Raw genomic sequence first — 18,760 nt, forward strand, 5'->3', positions numbered from 1 at the left:
TCTTGAATTAAATTTAAATAAAAAAAATTCAAAATAAAAGTTTTAAAATACAAATAAAAATAGCTATTTTATTTAAATTTTTTATGTATATTTAATAAACAAGACAAATTCCTCAAATTTAATTACTAGAAATTTAATTGAAAACATCATTGTGTCAAGAATATTTATAAATTTTTTTACATATGGTTTCTCTCAAAATTCATTTACCAACAAATGGTTCTGCAAAATAAAATTTTGCTGTTCTAAAAAAAAAATTAAAAAATAAATTTGGATTTTTTAAAAAATTTTAAACTAGTATTTTTGAGTTCTTAGGTTACGTTAAATTTAACAATTAGTTTCAAAGAGAAATATTTATGAAACATCTCAGAGATGTGGTTTTGTTTTAAATTCATTAAAATGATTTTTAAAGTTTATTTCTATTTATTTATTTATTCATTCAAATAAATTAAACATTAATTTGATTAAAGTTTGGTATATATTATAACTGTTGGCGTAATTTTAATATAGAAAAAACTATTCTTATGCAAACATTTCATATAATGGTTATGTATTTGTAGTTCCATGAAACTAGGATTTTATAAATTAATTAATATTGGACTTTGTAAGACATATACAGGAAACTGGAGAGCTTGAATTTTTGTTATTTCAGTAAGTTTTATCTTGTTTTCTGTAGTAATTATTAATGTAGAACCCCTTTTTTAAAGTTCAAACTGAAGTAACTAAAGTTAAAATGTAAACTGAAATAAAGTTGCTAAGAATTCTGTCATTAAAAAAACATCTCACATTAGAGAAAAAAAATAATTGCAGTCTCAAAAATTATATTTTAAACAGAGGAAAATATAATTTTAAGTTGTCTGCTATCTCTTCCACAATATTAAATCAAACCATCACAGGAAGTTTGATGATGATTATTAATGATACAATTGGGCTGGAGTACACCAATGTATGCTAGAATGTAGCCTATATTGAAATAACTTTATATACTATACAATTCAATTGTTCAATAGTGATACTGAATAAAAAACAGTGAATTCTTAAATTAACACAGAATTCATGGAAAGTATTACCTAATATATATATATATATATTAGGTAATATATATATATATATTTAATTGTCTCGCAAACTTATATATGTATATATTAGAATAATTATTTAATATGTATAATTCATAGATAAATAATTAATCTTAAATTTTTTCTTAAAATTTAAAACTATTTAAATGTTTCATAAAACAGAAATCTAGAGTGGAAAAAAACCAATAATTTTGTTAAAAATGACTGGAGAGTTCAAATTGTGAATTTTGTTGTTCATTGTTGAAATGAAAAAAGTAAAGAAATATTAAAAAATGAAAAATATTACATTACATAATGTAATTTATTAAAAATTAAATGCTAATAGATAATAAATTGTTAATAATATGTAAATATATATATATATATTTATTTATAATTAACTAGATCAAAAAACTAGATTCAGTAGTTTTTATTGGTTCTAGAACAAGACAAATAGCAAATACTTATATACTGTACTTTAATTTTTGTTGCAATAATGTAAATACTCAGACTAATATGTGGTGAAAATTCTCAGTTTACAAAAATCTGAGTTAGTGGGATTTTTCTCTGATATGTGGAAATAAGAAGGTGACTACAGTACAGTAATTTATTACAATCAGCTCTATACATACATTTTATTGATTTTAAAAAATTTCATGACTACAGTAATGTATATTCTTTAGTAACTTACCAACTACAGTAATATAATTCACAATATCTCAAATACTTCTAAATATCAAAAACACTCATTAATTATAATTTTTCTATTGTTAAGAAATTTGAAATTACTGTACAATTTTTTTGAAAAATTATACAGTAATTTCAAACTTATAGAAGAGTAGTTATTATTGGTTAACTGAAGATGGCTGCTTAAAGCAGTTGAAAACGTTTTTACATAATTAAAAATAGTGCTGGAATGTAAAAAAGGTTGTTTTATTGGATATTGAACTTAATTAATTAATATTAACTATGTAAAGTTTTCAAAAAGTATCTCAAGTCAGAATTGAAATGTGTATATCTCATCCACTAGAAAAGTATTTTACATTATAATTTAATCCATATAATTGCTTGAATAATCTGTTCTTGATTATATGTTTTTGTAAATCCTCATTCATCAACTTATTACTTATTACATTACAATTAGAGTTATCCCAATTACTCATAACCCTTATATATATATATATTCAACCAAATATAATAGAATGTAGACTGTATATAATTCATGAAAAAACAAGTCATTAATGATTAGTTAAATGAATGAATAAAGTTTTTCTAAACACAAATTAAAATTAATTTAATTAAATTTAGAAATCTTCAATAATAATTCTATATTGTTTCTTCTAATAAACAAACAAATTCAGATATTTAGAAGCTCATAATTTTTATTAAAAAACATTTAAAATATTCTCAGCTTACAATTCAAATATCTCTCTGTGATCTCTATATTTTACTGTGTCAAACTGCAAGCTGAAAATAAATTTATGATAATTTTTCCTCAAAAGAGCATCTTTTAATGTCTGAAATTGTTTATTTATTCAAAAATCTATTATATAATTCATTATAGTATCAAATTCTAAGCATAATTATAACTTTTGCTGGTATAATTAAACAAATTTTTAATTTTTGAGTTCTAAAATACCTCAAATATACTTATAAACTTAAGCACTAAAATTTTATTAATAAAAATAAAACTATGAGTTAATAATTAGTTAATAATTAGTACCCAAAATATGACTTATTTATCTTAAGATGGTGCTTGGGATGACCACATACAATGGAAAAGAATTATAAGACTCACACTGATTAGTGGAAGCATTTTTTTAAAAAAAGATATTGTATAGATCTAAATTCTTTATACTGTGATATTTTTTTCATTTGACAAAAATTTAAATAAAATAAATAAATAAATATATATATATATATACACACATTTTACTACTATTTATGGATTATTGTATTTATTTAGTGCATAAACTCAACATCTAGTCAACTGAAATACAGTAGAGAGTCGTTAATCTGAATCAATTGGGAACTGGGGTTGTTCGGATTAGTGATTTGTTCAGATAACTGATTATATGCAAAAAAAAATATATTAACCTGTCCGATGTTCAAATTTTTCTCCATTGCATGTCACTTCGTGTTGAATTTTCGTCGATTTTAAGCCTAGCCAAAATTTTTATAATAATAATCGAGGCTATTGTATCGTTAAAAATTATTTCTTTATTTTGTACAAACAAAATAAATATATTGAAAAGTGTAAAAACATGAAAATTATACTTTAGAAGTAAATCTAGTATCAAAAATGTTCGATTCAGCACGACACAGTCTGACTGAAAATCATTCAGATAACCCAGTGATTCGGATAACCGGGGTTCGGATTAACGACTCTCTACTGTAGTACACTTAAAAATTAATTAATTTTGGTATTCAAATCATTAATGTTAAAAATATTTGACTCATTGCAATTTATTTATTTACTGCAAATTAATATTGAATACAAATCTAAGATAAAGCTATGACAATGAAAATCTATATTAAAAAACAAAAAACAGCAGAATGTTTGTTTATTTATATTAATTTTAATGCTAAACTATATAAATGCATGAAGTAAATTATATGTAAATTTAATCTTAAATAAAAACAGATAATTTACTATTAATACTAAAAATTACCTTTTAACAAATAATAAACTTTAAGTTGAGTTAAAAGTAAATAATAAATGTAAATAATCAGAAATATACAAAATTAGAGTAACATAGATATATAAAAATAAATGAAAAGCACAGATAAATTCATTAAACCAAAAATATAATTTATGTATGACTTAAAATGATAACTTTTGCTTTTTTTATATCATAAAATAAAAATAATTTGCCTTTTTTATTGAAGAAGCCATTAATAAAAGAGTAAGTGCTTGCTTTACTTCTAAATTGTGTTTTTATACAACTTACAATTCTAATATTAAAGATTTATTTTATTTTTATCAAAGCACAATGTGTAAGCTCTTCATTATATACATATGCATATATTAAAAATAAGAATAATGTTTATTAATAATACCAACAACAAAATTCATATGAAAATAAAAACACCTTAAAAATTAATAAAGGATATTTTTTAGCCTCTTAAAAATTAATTTTGCTGTAAGATACTGTAATAAAATCATCAAATGAACAATGTCAGTTATTAATCAAAAATTAGATTATGTAGTAGTTTATTCTAAACTATGTTTCATTTTGTATTTGAAAATTATAACAGAATGGCAAAAATTCACATATATGATCTGATGGGAAAGAATAAAAAGCTTTGAAAACATTTATCAGCATGTGTAATGCCTGAAGATGATTCATCACATCAATATAATTTTTGTTAGAGTTAATAGTGATATTTATTTTCTGTTATTGGTAATTGAAATAACTGATTCCTTCAAAATAAGTTGAATGATTTTGTTATTTTATGAAGGTGAAAAGTTGATGAAATATGTCTAAGTAATACTAATGTTATTATAAAATAAATATCAAGTGTTTCTTTCCTATCATTATTCATTTTATGAAAAGATTCTAATGATAAAAAACACTAATTGGCAGATCTTAGAATATGTAAATTATATATTTTTTTTGTATTGAAATCTTTTATAAAGTCAATTCTTATTGTTTATTTAAATTGTTATAAAACATGTTGAAATTGAAAATTTGTAATATTAGTTTGAGAAATTGATAATGTTGACTTTACATCAATTAATCTTACTATATATATAGATAAAAATATTTGATTATGTATGTACAATTTATTTTAATATTTTACTATTATAATAAAATATCTTATTTTCTCGATATAAAATAAATTCTCTTCTACAGACATGTGAAATAATTGTTCTAACATAAAAGAGAAGCATGCATTCTTAATAATTCATCATAAAAATTTTACTTAATTACTAATTATATTTAATTAAAATATATTTTTATGCAATAATTTATCAAATGATGGTTATCTGCATTAGAATCAGATAACTGTAGACTAGATTGATGAAAAATGTCTACCTCTTCTAATTCCAACAATTTTGTAGTTACTTTTTATATTATCTATACATCAAACTGTAATAAATAGATAAAAAAAGGTAAAAAATATTTACGAAAACTTAATTATAAAATTATATTCATAAAACTTTAAATACTTTTAAAAAATAGAAATTTTACATAGAAAATTGAGGAAAAAAGTTAAAGAAAGGGAAGATTGAAATATAATTAGTAAAATATTAAAAATTAAATTCAAAATAGTAGATAAGTTAATGCCTCATTAGCATATAAGGAGAAAAATATATCTTAAGTTGTTATATCTTTTAAGAGAGGAAAGTAATTCATTTTCATTACTAGTAGTATCAAATTACCATCTACTTCTCTACTGAATATTCATAACAGAAATTTAATTTAACTATAAATGCAGCTTTTAATCAACCAAACAGAAAAAGCAATACTTGCAGGATAAAGGAAGCCACACACTAAAATTATCATTAAAACTTCAAAGAAATATATTTTTTTCCCCTTTTTTATGAAGTTATTTAACACTTTTATAGCTAAAGTTTTGTATTAAAATTGTTGAGAAGAAAAACAATTCTTTTTTAAGAATATATTTTCTTTTTTCTATTAATTTGAGCAATTTGCAATTTAATGATATTATGAGAAAAATTTAACTCTATTGTTTAAATTTTTAAATTGGTATTCTGCATTTAAAAGTTCGGACAAGTTTACAATTACAAAACAAATAGAAAATTAATTTCTTTATTTGAATTGTGTTTTTGTTGTTTGTTGTTATTTCACTGGTTCAAAGAATGGAATGTGATGAAATTGTATTAAACAATTTCCTACTTTGTTTTTTGGACAAAGTTCTCAAAAAATCTCAAAACTAATGAAACTTAAATATCATCAAAGACTTTTTTTAATCAATAAATGATGAATTTTTTCAATAAAATTATCCTTCATTAAGTTATTCTATATTTAAATTCATCCTAGCAAAGTAAACTGCATGTACTGTGCCACTAAGAATATACCAACTTATTTTGTTAGGAATTTAACATTTGATATAAAAACAGTTTATATTCATCTCAATGTAAGCATTTCAAAATAGTTAAATATTGATTTTATTTAATTTGAATTGAGTTTTGCTTACATAAAACCTATCTTCTTTTAACTTTCTACAATAACCTATTCTAATAAGCATTATATGACTGACTTCAGAAATAAATGAGAATAATTGCAAAAAATAAATTATTTAATAAATTATAAATGTATATATTTTATTTACTGTTCAATTTAATTTTCTGCATTATTTACATTAAAAAATATATATATATTCTTCATCTTTTATTTTCCTATCTATTTGAGAAAATATTTTAAAAAATGTGGCAATTAGAAGATTTTAAAGATAATTTTATCATAATATTTGTTTTATTTAGTCAATATATTGTTTCAGAATGTGTTAGCAATAATAATTTAGTGTTCAATATGTATGAGCATCATCATGAATTATGACACTGTAATATAATATATGATTAAAGTTGAATGAGAAATTTAATAAAATATATACAAAATTCTATTCTAATTAAAATTACAATACATTCTTTGTAATTAGTAAAAAGTTAATCAAATATTTTGCATAGACAAAACTTAATACATTATTTATTCACTTAGTTACTGTATCAAGCAGTAAAGTAATAGTTTTAATTATTTATTTACATTATTCCAATGGAATATTATCATTAATTAAATGAAGAATAAGAATGTAATTGTCGTCATTTATTTTTTTACTTATTTCCTATTTGTCTATGCATAATTTTATAATGAATTCTTGGATATTACTTTAATGTCAATAATTATTTTTTCCCCTCAAATAATCATACTGTACTGTTGCAAATAATTAAAAACTTGAATATATTATATCAAAAAAACAGAAACAATTTTAAATAATGATAACAATAAAATTAAACATTTTTCTTAAAATTTAACTTTGGTGCAAATGGTACTATGTTAGAAAAGATCAGAAGAAGGTCTGGTAACAAAAAATGGGGTTCTCGTAATAAAAGAGCGGAATGACATTTAAAAGGAAGGACAAGACATTACTTATTTTGTTGAGTTATAAATCAGATTGTGTTATTGATTGGTTAAGAGAGAGATTCAGAGAAAAGCGAGAAGGCGACAAAATCAGTCGTCTCAAATTTCAAACTACGCAATGAAAAAAAAAATAAAACATATAAATACCGACACGCATTTTAATATTGTCATACTTTACAATATAAATACTTATAATGCAGTAAAAAAGTCTGTAAAACATCGACAAAAAAATAAATAAATAAATAAATTCTATAAAATGCTTATTACAGTCATTACATTTAGATATAAAAAGCAATTATCGTTAATTATTTAAATCTTAATTCTTAAATGCCAATTAGCTTTAAATAATTTTGTTATGCATAAAATTAATACTTATAACTAAATTAAAAACAAAGGTTTGGTAATTCTAAATAAAGTACATCTAGATTCAAAATTAATCAATAATAATTAAAAACTAGGGAAAAAAAATGACAACATAAATTATGCATATACTAATAAATGAGTGTTTATTATGTGCATTGGATTATCTTAAGATTTGAAATTATTTTTTTTAATGATTTAAGTGATGGGAAGACTAAAGAATGGCGTAGTATAGGTAGAAATTTTTCTTTATTATATACCTCGGAAGTGTTGTTAAATCCTGCACTCTTGCCTTCCGCTGAATTTCGCCTTGCTTCGGATTCTACATTTGGAGGGGTCACGGAAAATTTTAGAGGGTTCTGACCCATTTGGCCCCATCCCTGGCTACAGGCCTATTAAGTATATTTACAGTGTCATAATTCTCAATAATAAATTAGCGTTTCAATATTTGTTTTTTTGAATTTACCTAATTTAACATTATGCAAATTTATTATTAGTTAATTTATCAATTTTTTTTATTTACAACCAAAATTAGTGGTATTTTTTTACAATAGTACAGTATTTTAAAAATAGATATAAACGTTACTTATTTAAAAAAAAAAACAAAAAAATTATACTTAAGAAACTTTTGATTTTGCTTTGATTTACGCATTGTTTTGACGTGAATCGATCGAAGGAACAGTTTAAATTTAAAAGCTTACTTTAGACCGATGTGTTCTTAAACTACTTTCTGAAGCAAACCCTTTGCCACATATGTTACAAAGGTATGGACGATTCTTGGCACGCTCCATTTGATTGTCATGGTTCCTCAGATGCTGTTGTAAATTTGACAATTGAATAAATGCTCTTCCACAGTTTGCTAAGTGACATTTGTAAGGTCGTTCACCTGAAACATTAATTAAAATTAATAAACAAAAACTACATATGAGTAAGTTTCAAAATATAAATTTTAAAAGCATTTAACTGTCATTAGAATCTGCACTTATCTTTATATATATATACTAACAAAGAATATATTTACATTGTCTAATTTATTCAAATTTTAGATATATAACAAATGATTCTACACAAATTAATTTGAAAGTATCAATTAGCAAATAAATATAATTTACAATCTCTCAAATATAATACTACAAAATAATTTAAAAGTTCGTTAAAAATAACTTTTTGAAATTAAAAAGTTTGGTTACTTTTAAAATTGTAAATATTACAAGAAAAATATCATTAAATATTGTTTCTCTCGACTAATATCCAACAAATGGACTACGGATAATAAATTCACAAGGTTCAGTCGAGAAAAGTAAGCGACGTTGTTTCTAAAGTTTGTACTCAAACATTAAAGGACCAAAGCCTCGTGTGTATACAGTTTTTTCATCTCTTGTTCAAATATGCCGACACCGTGTGGATTCTAGAAACTGTTTCCTTAAGTTGTTACAAAGTGTTCTGTTAGCTGTACGTTATACGCTACAAGGAACAGTGAAAATGAAAGCCTACCAGGTTATACATATGCAACAGCTTTAGGTAGACATGCTGGAAGGCGACAACCTGATGAAACTAATTAGTAGGTAATGGAGATTTGCATACCGTCAGTCTCACAGCTTGTAATTACCGTGGACTGAATCACAAGTAATTAAAAGTGGAATTAAAGTGCCCAGGCCCTATTTTATTACTGCTACTCCAGAAGACCATTACTTTCTTTCCAATATCTCACTTTCTTTTACATAAAGCTCCAGTCAAAAAAAAAATTGTTTTTATGTTTTACACTCAGCAACCAATAAAGCCGTACCGCTCGATTTCATATTTTATAAAAATAAATTAAAACATTTTCTTACTCATCAAAGTAAACGTTGCTAAAGATAAAAAAAACTGCAATTTTTTAATACAATATTTAGTTTTAATAGATATAAATACATACAAAATGTGTGCTGAAATAGAATAAATTTTTCTTAAGAACATTTTCAAAGATGATTCTTTAACAGAATTATAAACTATCCTAATAAAAAAACTCCTCTCTTCATTCAGTTTAAATGATCATCAGAAAAATTATATATATATATATTCTTAAACAAGATCATATAACTTCACACACTAACAAAAAAAAAGAAGTTTTTTACCCCACTCTTCTAAGAATAAAATTAAATACCACAAACATTTAAAAACAACCATTTCAATATCCGAATGACAAATGCACTTTAGCATCTTATGATGGATAATAAAGTAATGTAAACAGCTCATATGAGGGCTTAGTAAGTCAGAAGCAGCACGGAAGTGCACGGTCAGTCACCCCATCCCAAGTTCCCCAGACAGTTTTTCTGCAGAAGACATAAGCAGAGGGGAAAGTGGAACGAGGTCAGAGGTTCTCCACGGAGAAAAAAAAGTATAACAGTCAACCTCACGGGGGAAAGTTTCGGCAAGGAAACAGATCAGCGATGACCCCACAGGGTTTGGACCATCATCCATTATCCAGTGGCATGACGTCTACATAAAGACCACCTGACGCAATGTCTGTGGGCGACTTTGTCCTGCCTTAATGTATGCAAGAAGCATCCATCATAGCGCGTCAAATAGCTGTCACTACTGGGTGATGTACGACCTAGATTCTCGACAGTCACCGTGATTCGCTGTCACATCAGTTCACCACTTTTGATTGGATCACACCTACGTGATACATCTGATAGATTACACTCCTGTAAAGTCCGAGAGTGGTCATTCGCTAATAAAAACGCTCGTCACTCTCTCTTCACTCCAGTAAACTACGTAAATCGGCGTTAACACTCAAAAGGAGACGCGAATTCGAATTAAATTTCGACAGCGCTCGAGAAATAAAATACGAGTCGAAATTCCGTTAGAAAAGTTCATTTTGTCGTCGCTAGATGGCGACGCGAGAACACGTGCAAGAGAAATCGACATTTCCGCCATTTTGTTCGGTTTTGTTAAAGTTTTTTCTTTCTTCTTTTTGTTATACACGTTTATCGCGCAATTTATTAAAATACACAATAAAAACAAAATGAAACGTTGTTTTTAATTAAAGTTTTATAGCGTTATTGCTGGATTTTGTATTTTAAAAAATACCCTAGAAAAATAAACATTTTATTTAAAATGCAGCAATGACTTGATCAATCAAGTCAGAAGGTTATTATTATGATAAATCTGATAATAAGCACACAGCAGAGTACACATAATTTAAGTCTTTGGGATTTGCAAACAAAAAGTAATCATTGCCAAGGGATAGAAGCGAAATTTGGTTTGTCTTTTCAATGTTTCCTTTCATGATGACGCTTACGAAAAATAGGTGAGAATGAAGCAGATGGCAATATCAGTTAATCAAAACTATTTATCTTATTATATATAATACATATGAAAAACTATTTAAATACTTTACGCGAATGTATAATGGTCTCAAAATACGGTTTGTTACCGTAATTAACAAATTTGTCATAAAGTTTGAATCATCTTTCTAACTCTTGAGCATAAAGAACCTCAAAAGTTTACTTTTTAGCTTTTTTGTCCATTTAATATACTTCGCTTATATGAAAAATAAATACTTTTAATTATCGTAACATAAAATAATTCAGTAGAACAAATTCTTCTAATATTCTACTTCATATGCGAAGAAATCCTTGTCCAAGATAAATTTTGTTTTTCAAGTGAATTTATTGCATATTTTACTTGAGCCTGAACCTAATTTATAGGACTCGAAACTAATTAATAACATCTTATTTTAATTTATAGCACCTGAAAGTAACTTATAAGAACCTTGTACTAATTTACAGTAACTTTATAAATTAGTCTCAAATCCGGTAAATTAGCAAAAGAGCTGAAACTAAAATAAGAAAGATGCTCTTCAAAATTAACAAATTCCGTTTTATATATAAAACAGGTAGACATTGTGTTCCCTTTTTTCAAAATAAAAATCAAAACTAAACTTTAACGCAGTATTTTCATTCTAAAATACACTAAACACAAATTTTTTACCGTAACAAAAATTTAACTTACACCTATTTAAATAACTAGCAACAGCTGATTGATGATTTAATAAATTTTTTTGAGTTAACGCTTCGTAAAATTTACCAAAAAAAAAAAATCTTTGACTTTATTCCAAGAAAGTCAGGGGATTTAGATTTTTTTAACGTTATTCCTGTAGTACTTTTTATTATTTTTATAGCTTATCCTATATTTCTCCTTTTGTATTTGGCAGACGAAGTGTACCAAGTACAAATTATATTTACATGGATTAAAATTTTATAAGAGATTTGAGGAAACAAAAAGTCCTCCAGCACAGAGATTTCATTATTATGTGAGTAGTCAAGTTGGATGTCTGTCATTCGCTTGCTTTGATTAAATATATGCCTCGTATACTTGTTTAAATAAAGCTATGCAAAATAAATTATAAAAGCGACATTTCTGTAACCTATGCTAATTTTCAGGTTTTGGTGTTCTTTAATTCAAGTTGTACCGAAAAAATTCCATGCATATCGCTACTGTTTCGACTCGTTCGGCATATCTGTCATTATAATAATCCTGATAAGATCAATCAATAACAAAAAAAAAAGTGTAACGAAATTTTTGAATAAGCAAGCTTTCTTTTATCCTTGATTTTTTTTATCTTCCTTGAAAATGGATATCTATAGATTTTTCAAAGAATTAAGTTAGTGAGCATAATACTAGGCCACCACGACGGCTACAGAGAATATAATTAACAAAAAATAGTCTGATTTTTGATACGATAAGTCGATATAAAAGCATAAAATTATTAGATCTATCCGCAAATTAATTCTAGAATAACCAGAAAGTTCAAAAACGTGAGAGCAAAGAAGGGGGAAAAAAGTTGCAGTAATGCTTATGTTGACTCGCGCGAAACATTTTCCTATTACTAAACCTTAGTATAATGGAGCTCTTCTCGTCTTATATACGGGAAATGACATAATAATAATTATAAATTTCAAAAATAAATTAATTTAAATAGTAATCAGTATAGTATTTACCTAGAGCCAAGTCAATTTTAACTCGCTTCTCTGTCCTATTGTCTGCAGAGTAATTGCGATAAAAACCTATTTATATTCAACTAGATAGGCAATTAATTACTAAGAGTTATCTAGCTCTTAATGATTTGTAATTAGAAAAAGTAATTTTATTTTATTTTTATTTTATTTTATTTTATCTTTTTTTGACTTAACGGTTTTCATTAAAACACAAAAGTAAGCCATGGAATTATGCTAAACATTCAAATGGTTTTAATCTGTACATCCAACACGAGATGCAAGTAGTAAATTTTCAATTGAATTACCGAATACATCTTATCTCTTCCACAATTCGGTGACTTATAAATTTCAAAAAAAGAAGGAGAAAAAAAGAAAAAGTTTAATATAATGTAGTAAGAGAAGTCGAAACAATTAAATTTGCGTTTAATTCACAATTTCTGTAATAGACGTTTTCTGTATTTTTCTTTTTTTTCTTAATTTTTGCGGTACAAACGAGTAAAATGACAAGTTGGCACACTACGGAATCTATTCTTCTCAAAATCCTTTGCGTTTTTCTTTTTACCCCCTAAAAACACCTAACGAAGTAGTCGAAAATAGTCGGCATCATCGTTATCTAGTAATAAGGAGCCACTGGCATTTATGACAACGATAGTAAATTATTAAATTGCTACTAAAATCGACAAATTAATCAATGAAAAATCAAAACGGCATACAGAATTAAATTACGTCTACGAGCAGAAATTAGCTCGAAACGTGAAAAATTGCCTTTTTGCAAATTCATGTTTGACATTTTAGCGAGCGACTTTAAAAACCATCAGGCAAGTGATCAAGTCCAATCCTCTACATCGGTAGAACACGAAAGCAAATGACAAAAGACTAACCTAATGTGCAGAACAGTACATGTCAAAATTTATCATTATCTTTTGATGACTCCATTTTAGTCTTCGACTAACACGGACAGAGTGTCGACTCGGGTTGCTTTTTTTTTCTCCCCTCCTCGTTCTTCCCTCCCTTCTTCTTCTCTCTTTTACTTCATTTGAAAAGTCAAAACTTGTTGTTTCGAGTCGAGAAGTAAAGAATAAATCGTAATTAGGTAACCGATCCAGTGGACGAGATTGTTATTAATTTATTAAGTTGGCAACTGTAATTCTTTTTTCTGCGTTAACGTAAGCGGAATCGTTTCCTAAAATAAAAATTGCCATAACTCTTAAACGGGGAGTGAAGAAGGTATGGTTATTAGGCCCGTTGCTTTTCCGTTAAGCATACTGCGTGTTAATATATTTAGCTGCTCTTTTTTCCTCCTAGTACAGAGCAGGAAAAACAAAACGCAGACAGCTGCATCCACGCGAACTTTGCTTTATATCTAAACTCACACCTGCTTTCCTAGCGCATATTCTGCATTGTTACAGTGCATGTCCCTAATTGAATATGCTGAAGACGAATTTTTACATCATTTTCTTCTATTTATAAATAATATACTCACGCAAAAATTATTATTATTATAAAATGTACCATTTGAAATATGCTCTCGTCTTTAAAAAAACACTTTAAGCTATTAACAATGCAGTATGATTTAAGAAAAAAATTTAAAAAAATACTTATATTCTCCTTGTTACGCGTGATGAATTTCAAAATAATCGTTGCGCTTCATAAAATATTGAAGATGCACTCGAAGACGATCGAGTTTTTTAATTATTTATCATAAATAAATATATTGACACACTCCAAACTGTTTAAATTTGTAAAAGAACCGAAGATTTACACACTGATACGATTTGTGCTGTGACTAAAGTACAAATTTCCAGTTTCTGTGTTTAAAAAAATATGGATAAAAATATCATTTTATAAAATACAAGCTAATTTTTGAATGGTTGATTATTTTTATATACACAATTCACTATTAGTGAGGTGTATAGAGAGAAAGAAAGAGGAGGAAAAAAGAAGCACTGGGGTTGATTCGATGAAATCAGAAAAAATGTCATTGATCATTAAACATCTGGTTACCAACTAACGAAATTTACTATATTTAGGATTCACTTTACATCAAAACGAGTAAAGATTACTTTTCTTCGTCCCCCTTCCGCTCTTTATTCTTTTATTCTTATTCATCTATAAATGGCAAACACAGTAAATATTTAAAATAACGGGTAAAGAAAGTTCTGCAAGAATAAACGATTCAAAATAATTAATTTACTTTACAAAATTTCGAAAAAAGAAAATTAAAGAGTTTGATAAGGAATTTCGAATATTTCATTTTGCCACAATACCTAAAGCAAATTCCAAACATATTCTTAAAACAATTATAGGGATTTTATAGGGATTTTTCTTCGAAAAGTTTGAAAATGTAACGTTTCCTGCTTATTTATTTCCAGTTAAAGTGACTCTTTGTTTTTAACTGTTCGAGTACGATTATCTAAATCCTTTTTTAAAAAAATTGGCACGTTGGTATAAAGTAAAATTCCCTATTTACTAAATATTTTAACGTTTAAGAAATAATTTAAAACGTTAATTCGATTCAGATTTACGAAAATTTGAAGGAAGAAAAAAGATCGAATTTATAGCCACTTAAACCAATACAACTCTATTATAATTGAAGTTTTAAAGACATTTTTATTAGACTTTAACTCGATTTTTAGATTAAAAAAATTTTATTTCCACTTTTTTAATGTCTGATGTTATATGAAACGATTAAAAACTCAAATACTTAAAGAAAAACATTTAAAAAACCGCAAAATATTAGTTTCCGATACGCATTTTCTACACTTTTACCCGAAAATCGACCGATAAAAAACCGTATAAAATATAACTTACATAAAAAATTAAGATTTTAATTCATTGTTTAAAGCATTTTTCACGAAATTCCGTTAAATTTCGGCAATTTTATTTTAATTTATCAAAGGATTCGGTTGTCGATTACGCGCCAATTATGCTTTAATTTCCGATTATAATCGTAGGCTGAGACGAGTTTTACCCCGAAATAACGCGAACAGAACTTAAATTACAACAGCGAAAAGTAAAGTAATTAAGATTCAGGATAATATTACCTGTGTGCAATCGCGTGTGCTGTTGTACGTGAGACAACTGTTTAAAACGTCGGTCGCAATACGAACATTTGTACGGTTTTTCTCCCGTGTGAATTCGAATGTGCTGGGTCAGTTGATGATTGGAAGAGAAGGATTTCAGACATTGTTGGCATTGGTGAGGTTTGATCTCTCCACGATGGATCTCCCGAGAATGGTGTTGCATTGCCGACTTGTGCATAAATATCTGCAAAGAGAAAAACGAAACGGTTCTTGAAGGGTGACCATATTCTTGCAATCGACACTTGTGTGTAAACCAAAGCGTAACACGATCGTTCATTAGGCAAATTATTCTAGAGGAAAACATTTTAAAAAAAGAAAAAAGGAAAAAAACATATCGGTGCTTATATATAGATACACAAACGTAAAAAAAATTGAAGCGGAGTAACATGTTTCATTTTTTAGAAAGTCTACACGCGGTCGTTCCATCTCAAAAAGTGCTTTTTTTAGAAAATCGAGTAATGCCATCTGGAGGCGAGCAATAAAAGTTGATAGACTATAAAATGCATTTTTTTTGATAATTTTTTTGTAGCGCGGAAAACATCTCTTTAAATACCAAAAACAACCTTTAAAAAGTCTAAAATTATGGAAACGCCTATCGATCGAAAACGCAAACTTATTTTTAATCTATTAAGTACAGACTAATCTATATATTGGCCAGAAGTTTCATTTAACAAGAATGTAAAAGGAGACACATCAAACTAAATAATGACGAGATTATAAAAGAAGGATCTTGAAAGACAGCATTTTCAACGCACTCATTGTGCAGGTTCTGAAGAAGGACCCTTGGGCTTTAATTTGCTGAAAAGAAGTAAAGGTATTTTGAAAAATAAAACTTCCCCAAGAATGCTTATCGCTAACTTCTTTTAATCAGATTTTCATCAAGCAGAGTAACGCTATAATCTCTGTACTGTGTGTGTTGTAGGGGTGCTCCGCCAACACACGAGGGGAAAAAAAAGGAGTGTATTATTTTAAAATATACCTTCTTACTAATAATAATTATGGAAAGTTTTAAGTGATTTTAAGTACGTACGGTTGATATATTAATAGTTTGAACGCGGTTTGTAACGAAGAAGTGATGTTATTTAAGTATAAATATATATAGCTGACACGAAAAATAAAGGTTTGAATTATGTATATAGCAAACGAGATTAAATAATAAAGCATGAAAACCGCATGATAGATCGTTAGAAATTATATGATGTATTCACTTAGTGAAATATACTTCTCGTGAGAGAGAATAATTCATGGCTTTGTTCGTTCTAACCAATCGTTCTCGGCTTTATATATATATATATGTATATACACTAGTTTATGATTAATTGAAGGCATTCTTTTATCGTGGGCAATAAAAAATACATTTTCTTGCTTCGTTCTTCCGTGTTGTCTGTCTAAAGATACGAGTTTATATAATTTCAATCCAGTTTTAAGGTTAATACTATGGTTATACATAAAACATATCGTGTTATTAAGCATTGTAATTTTTCAGTGCTTAAAAAATGCATCAACAAAGTAATATTTTCTAATTATAGGCCAATCTGCCTGCTTATTACTGTAGATAGAGTGGCCTATAGTAAGGTAATGCTTTGTTACGTTCCTTTTGTGTGCACATCTTACACAAAGGATGAATTGATTGACTGATTAATATAGACACTGATACATTACTGTACAGAAGCAATATAATTTTCCTATATTATATAAATATAAGAACATATTATATACGTATACTTTCTATGTAAACGCTAAATTGATTTTGATATATAAAACATTCGCATGTTTTAGAGCTTAAATTTTAATTCTTTTAATTACGAATATACGCAAATAAACTCTAAATGTCGCGCATCAATCAAGTATTAAATCACACCGAACTTATAAAAAAAAATGGTATAAACAGAACTTTAATATTCTTATATTCCATCATCTAAGCTTAATAAGTAGGCCTATCATTTTATGTAGAAGCGTAAACTGAGGTACTGTATTTTCCTTAAAAAAAATTTACTATCAACTACATCTAAAAACAAGACAGGGCAGCTGATAATTTTATTTTATTTAGGGTGGATATATATTACAGATGGGCCATAAATACTTTATTTATGCCACGACTACGTCCAGATGGTTCCAAAAGTCTAGATCCGACGAGAGCCTGCGGGTTGTATACAAAGAGAATTTTCTAACAAAAGGTAACTTCTAAGAAATTTTTGGCGACTTTTTAGAAGTGAAAGAGCAAAATATCGGGTATCAATTTAAGCAGAAATTCTGAGTTAAAGCATAGTTGGTGCCCGGAACGATGGCAGTCAAAGAACAAATCTTATTTGACGTCGTTAATTGCTGTATCCGTCCTGTTTCACCTGAACGCCTGCGACTAATAGCCTCATTGTCATTCGACAGAATTTCCATTCGAGAAAGGAAGAAAAGAAGAAAGAAAAAAAAAAAAAAAAAAAGGCAATTTCTCTGTATTTTGCTTCTTAGAGAGAATCTCTATAATTGAAGCTTCTCTAGCTAATACGCAATGGGAATCGCCTTTATATATGTATATACATGTAATAATAAAACTACGCTTATTAAATCTAAATCATTTTTATTTTTGCCTAACAACCCTTTAATTACCGTTAAGAAATGCGTTATCGTTACTCTAATAAAACTCCATTTTCAAAAACAAAAGAGACAAAGTGAAAGCAATATAAATTATCGCTCCGAGTTTTGTTATAAGACACGAAATTGATACTCTTAGACGTCAATTACAACTCTTTCTTATATGAATTAGTATTGTTAAAAGCCAGTTTTCAATTTTGCTCCATAGAAACATGCAGGCCTAGTGTTTCTGGAACTATCCCTATGAACGTATTTTAGATAATTCCCAACTTCTTTGTCGAAACCGATGTTTCTAAAAAACAGTTCCAATATTTTCTATAGAAAGTATTGCCTTTAAAAGACTGTTCCAAAGATTTTCTATAGAAAATAGTATTTATAGAAGACTGTTTCGAACTCTTTGTTTTATAGAGAATATATGCTCTTAGAAGACGAAACCAAACTTTTTCTTATACAAAAACAGTGTTCTAGAAGGCAATTCTGAAGTTATTCAGTAGAAAGTAAATATTCTTAGATAATAGTTTCAATTTTTTTTAATAGAAAGTATTTTAGAAAACAGTTCCATTTTTTTTTCTTCTTTTTTTTAT

General features: G+C 26.8%; 1 protein-coding gene across 7 annotated transcripts in view; it reads right to left on the bottom strand.

Annotated features, from left to right (window-relative positions):
* LOC136985402 (zinc finger protein rotund-like) overlaps positions 1–18,760 on the bottom strand; it is a 219,201-nt gene that overhangs the window by 51,343 nt on the left and 149,098 nt on the right. For 6 of the 7 annotated variants that reach the window (XM_067282675.1, XM_067282672.1, XM_067282678.1 and 3 more), the window contains 3 exons: positions 15,549–15,771; positions 8,224–8,408; positions 7,783–7,914 (listed from right to left, as the gene is read on the bottom strand). In XM_067282675.1, coding sequence (XP_067138776.1) covers positions 7,783–7,914; positions 8,224–8,408; positions 15,549–15,771 — 540 coding nt within the window. The remainder of the gene's footprint in view (positions 1–7,782; positions 7,915–8,223; positions 8,409–15,548; positions 15,772–18,760) is intronic. The other variant, XM_067282677.1, reaches the window with a different exon arrangement.

The sequence above is a fragment of the Centruroides vittatus genome, unplaced genomic scaffold (genome assembly GCF_030686945.1).
Source record: "Centruroides vittatus isolate TY-2023 unplaced genomic scaffold, ASM3068694v2 contig_964, whole genome shotgun sequence".
NCBI lineage: Eukaryota > Metazoa > Arthropoda > Arachnida > Scorpiones > Buthidae > Centruroides > Centruroides vittatus.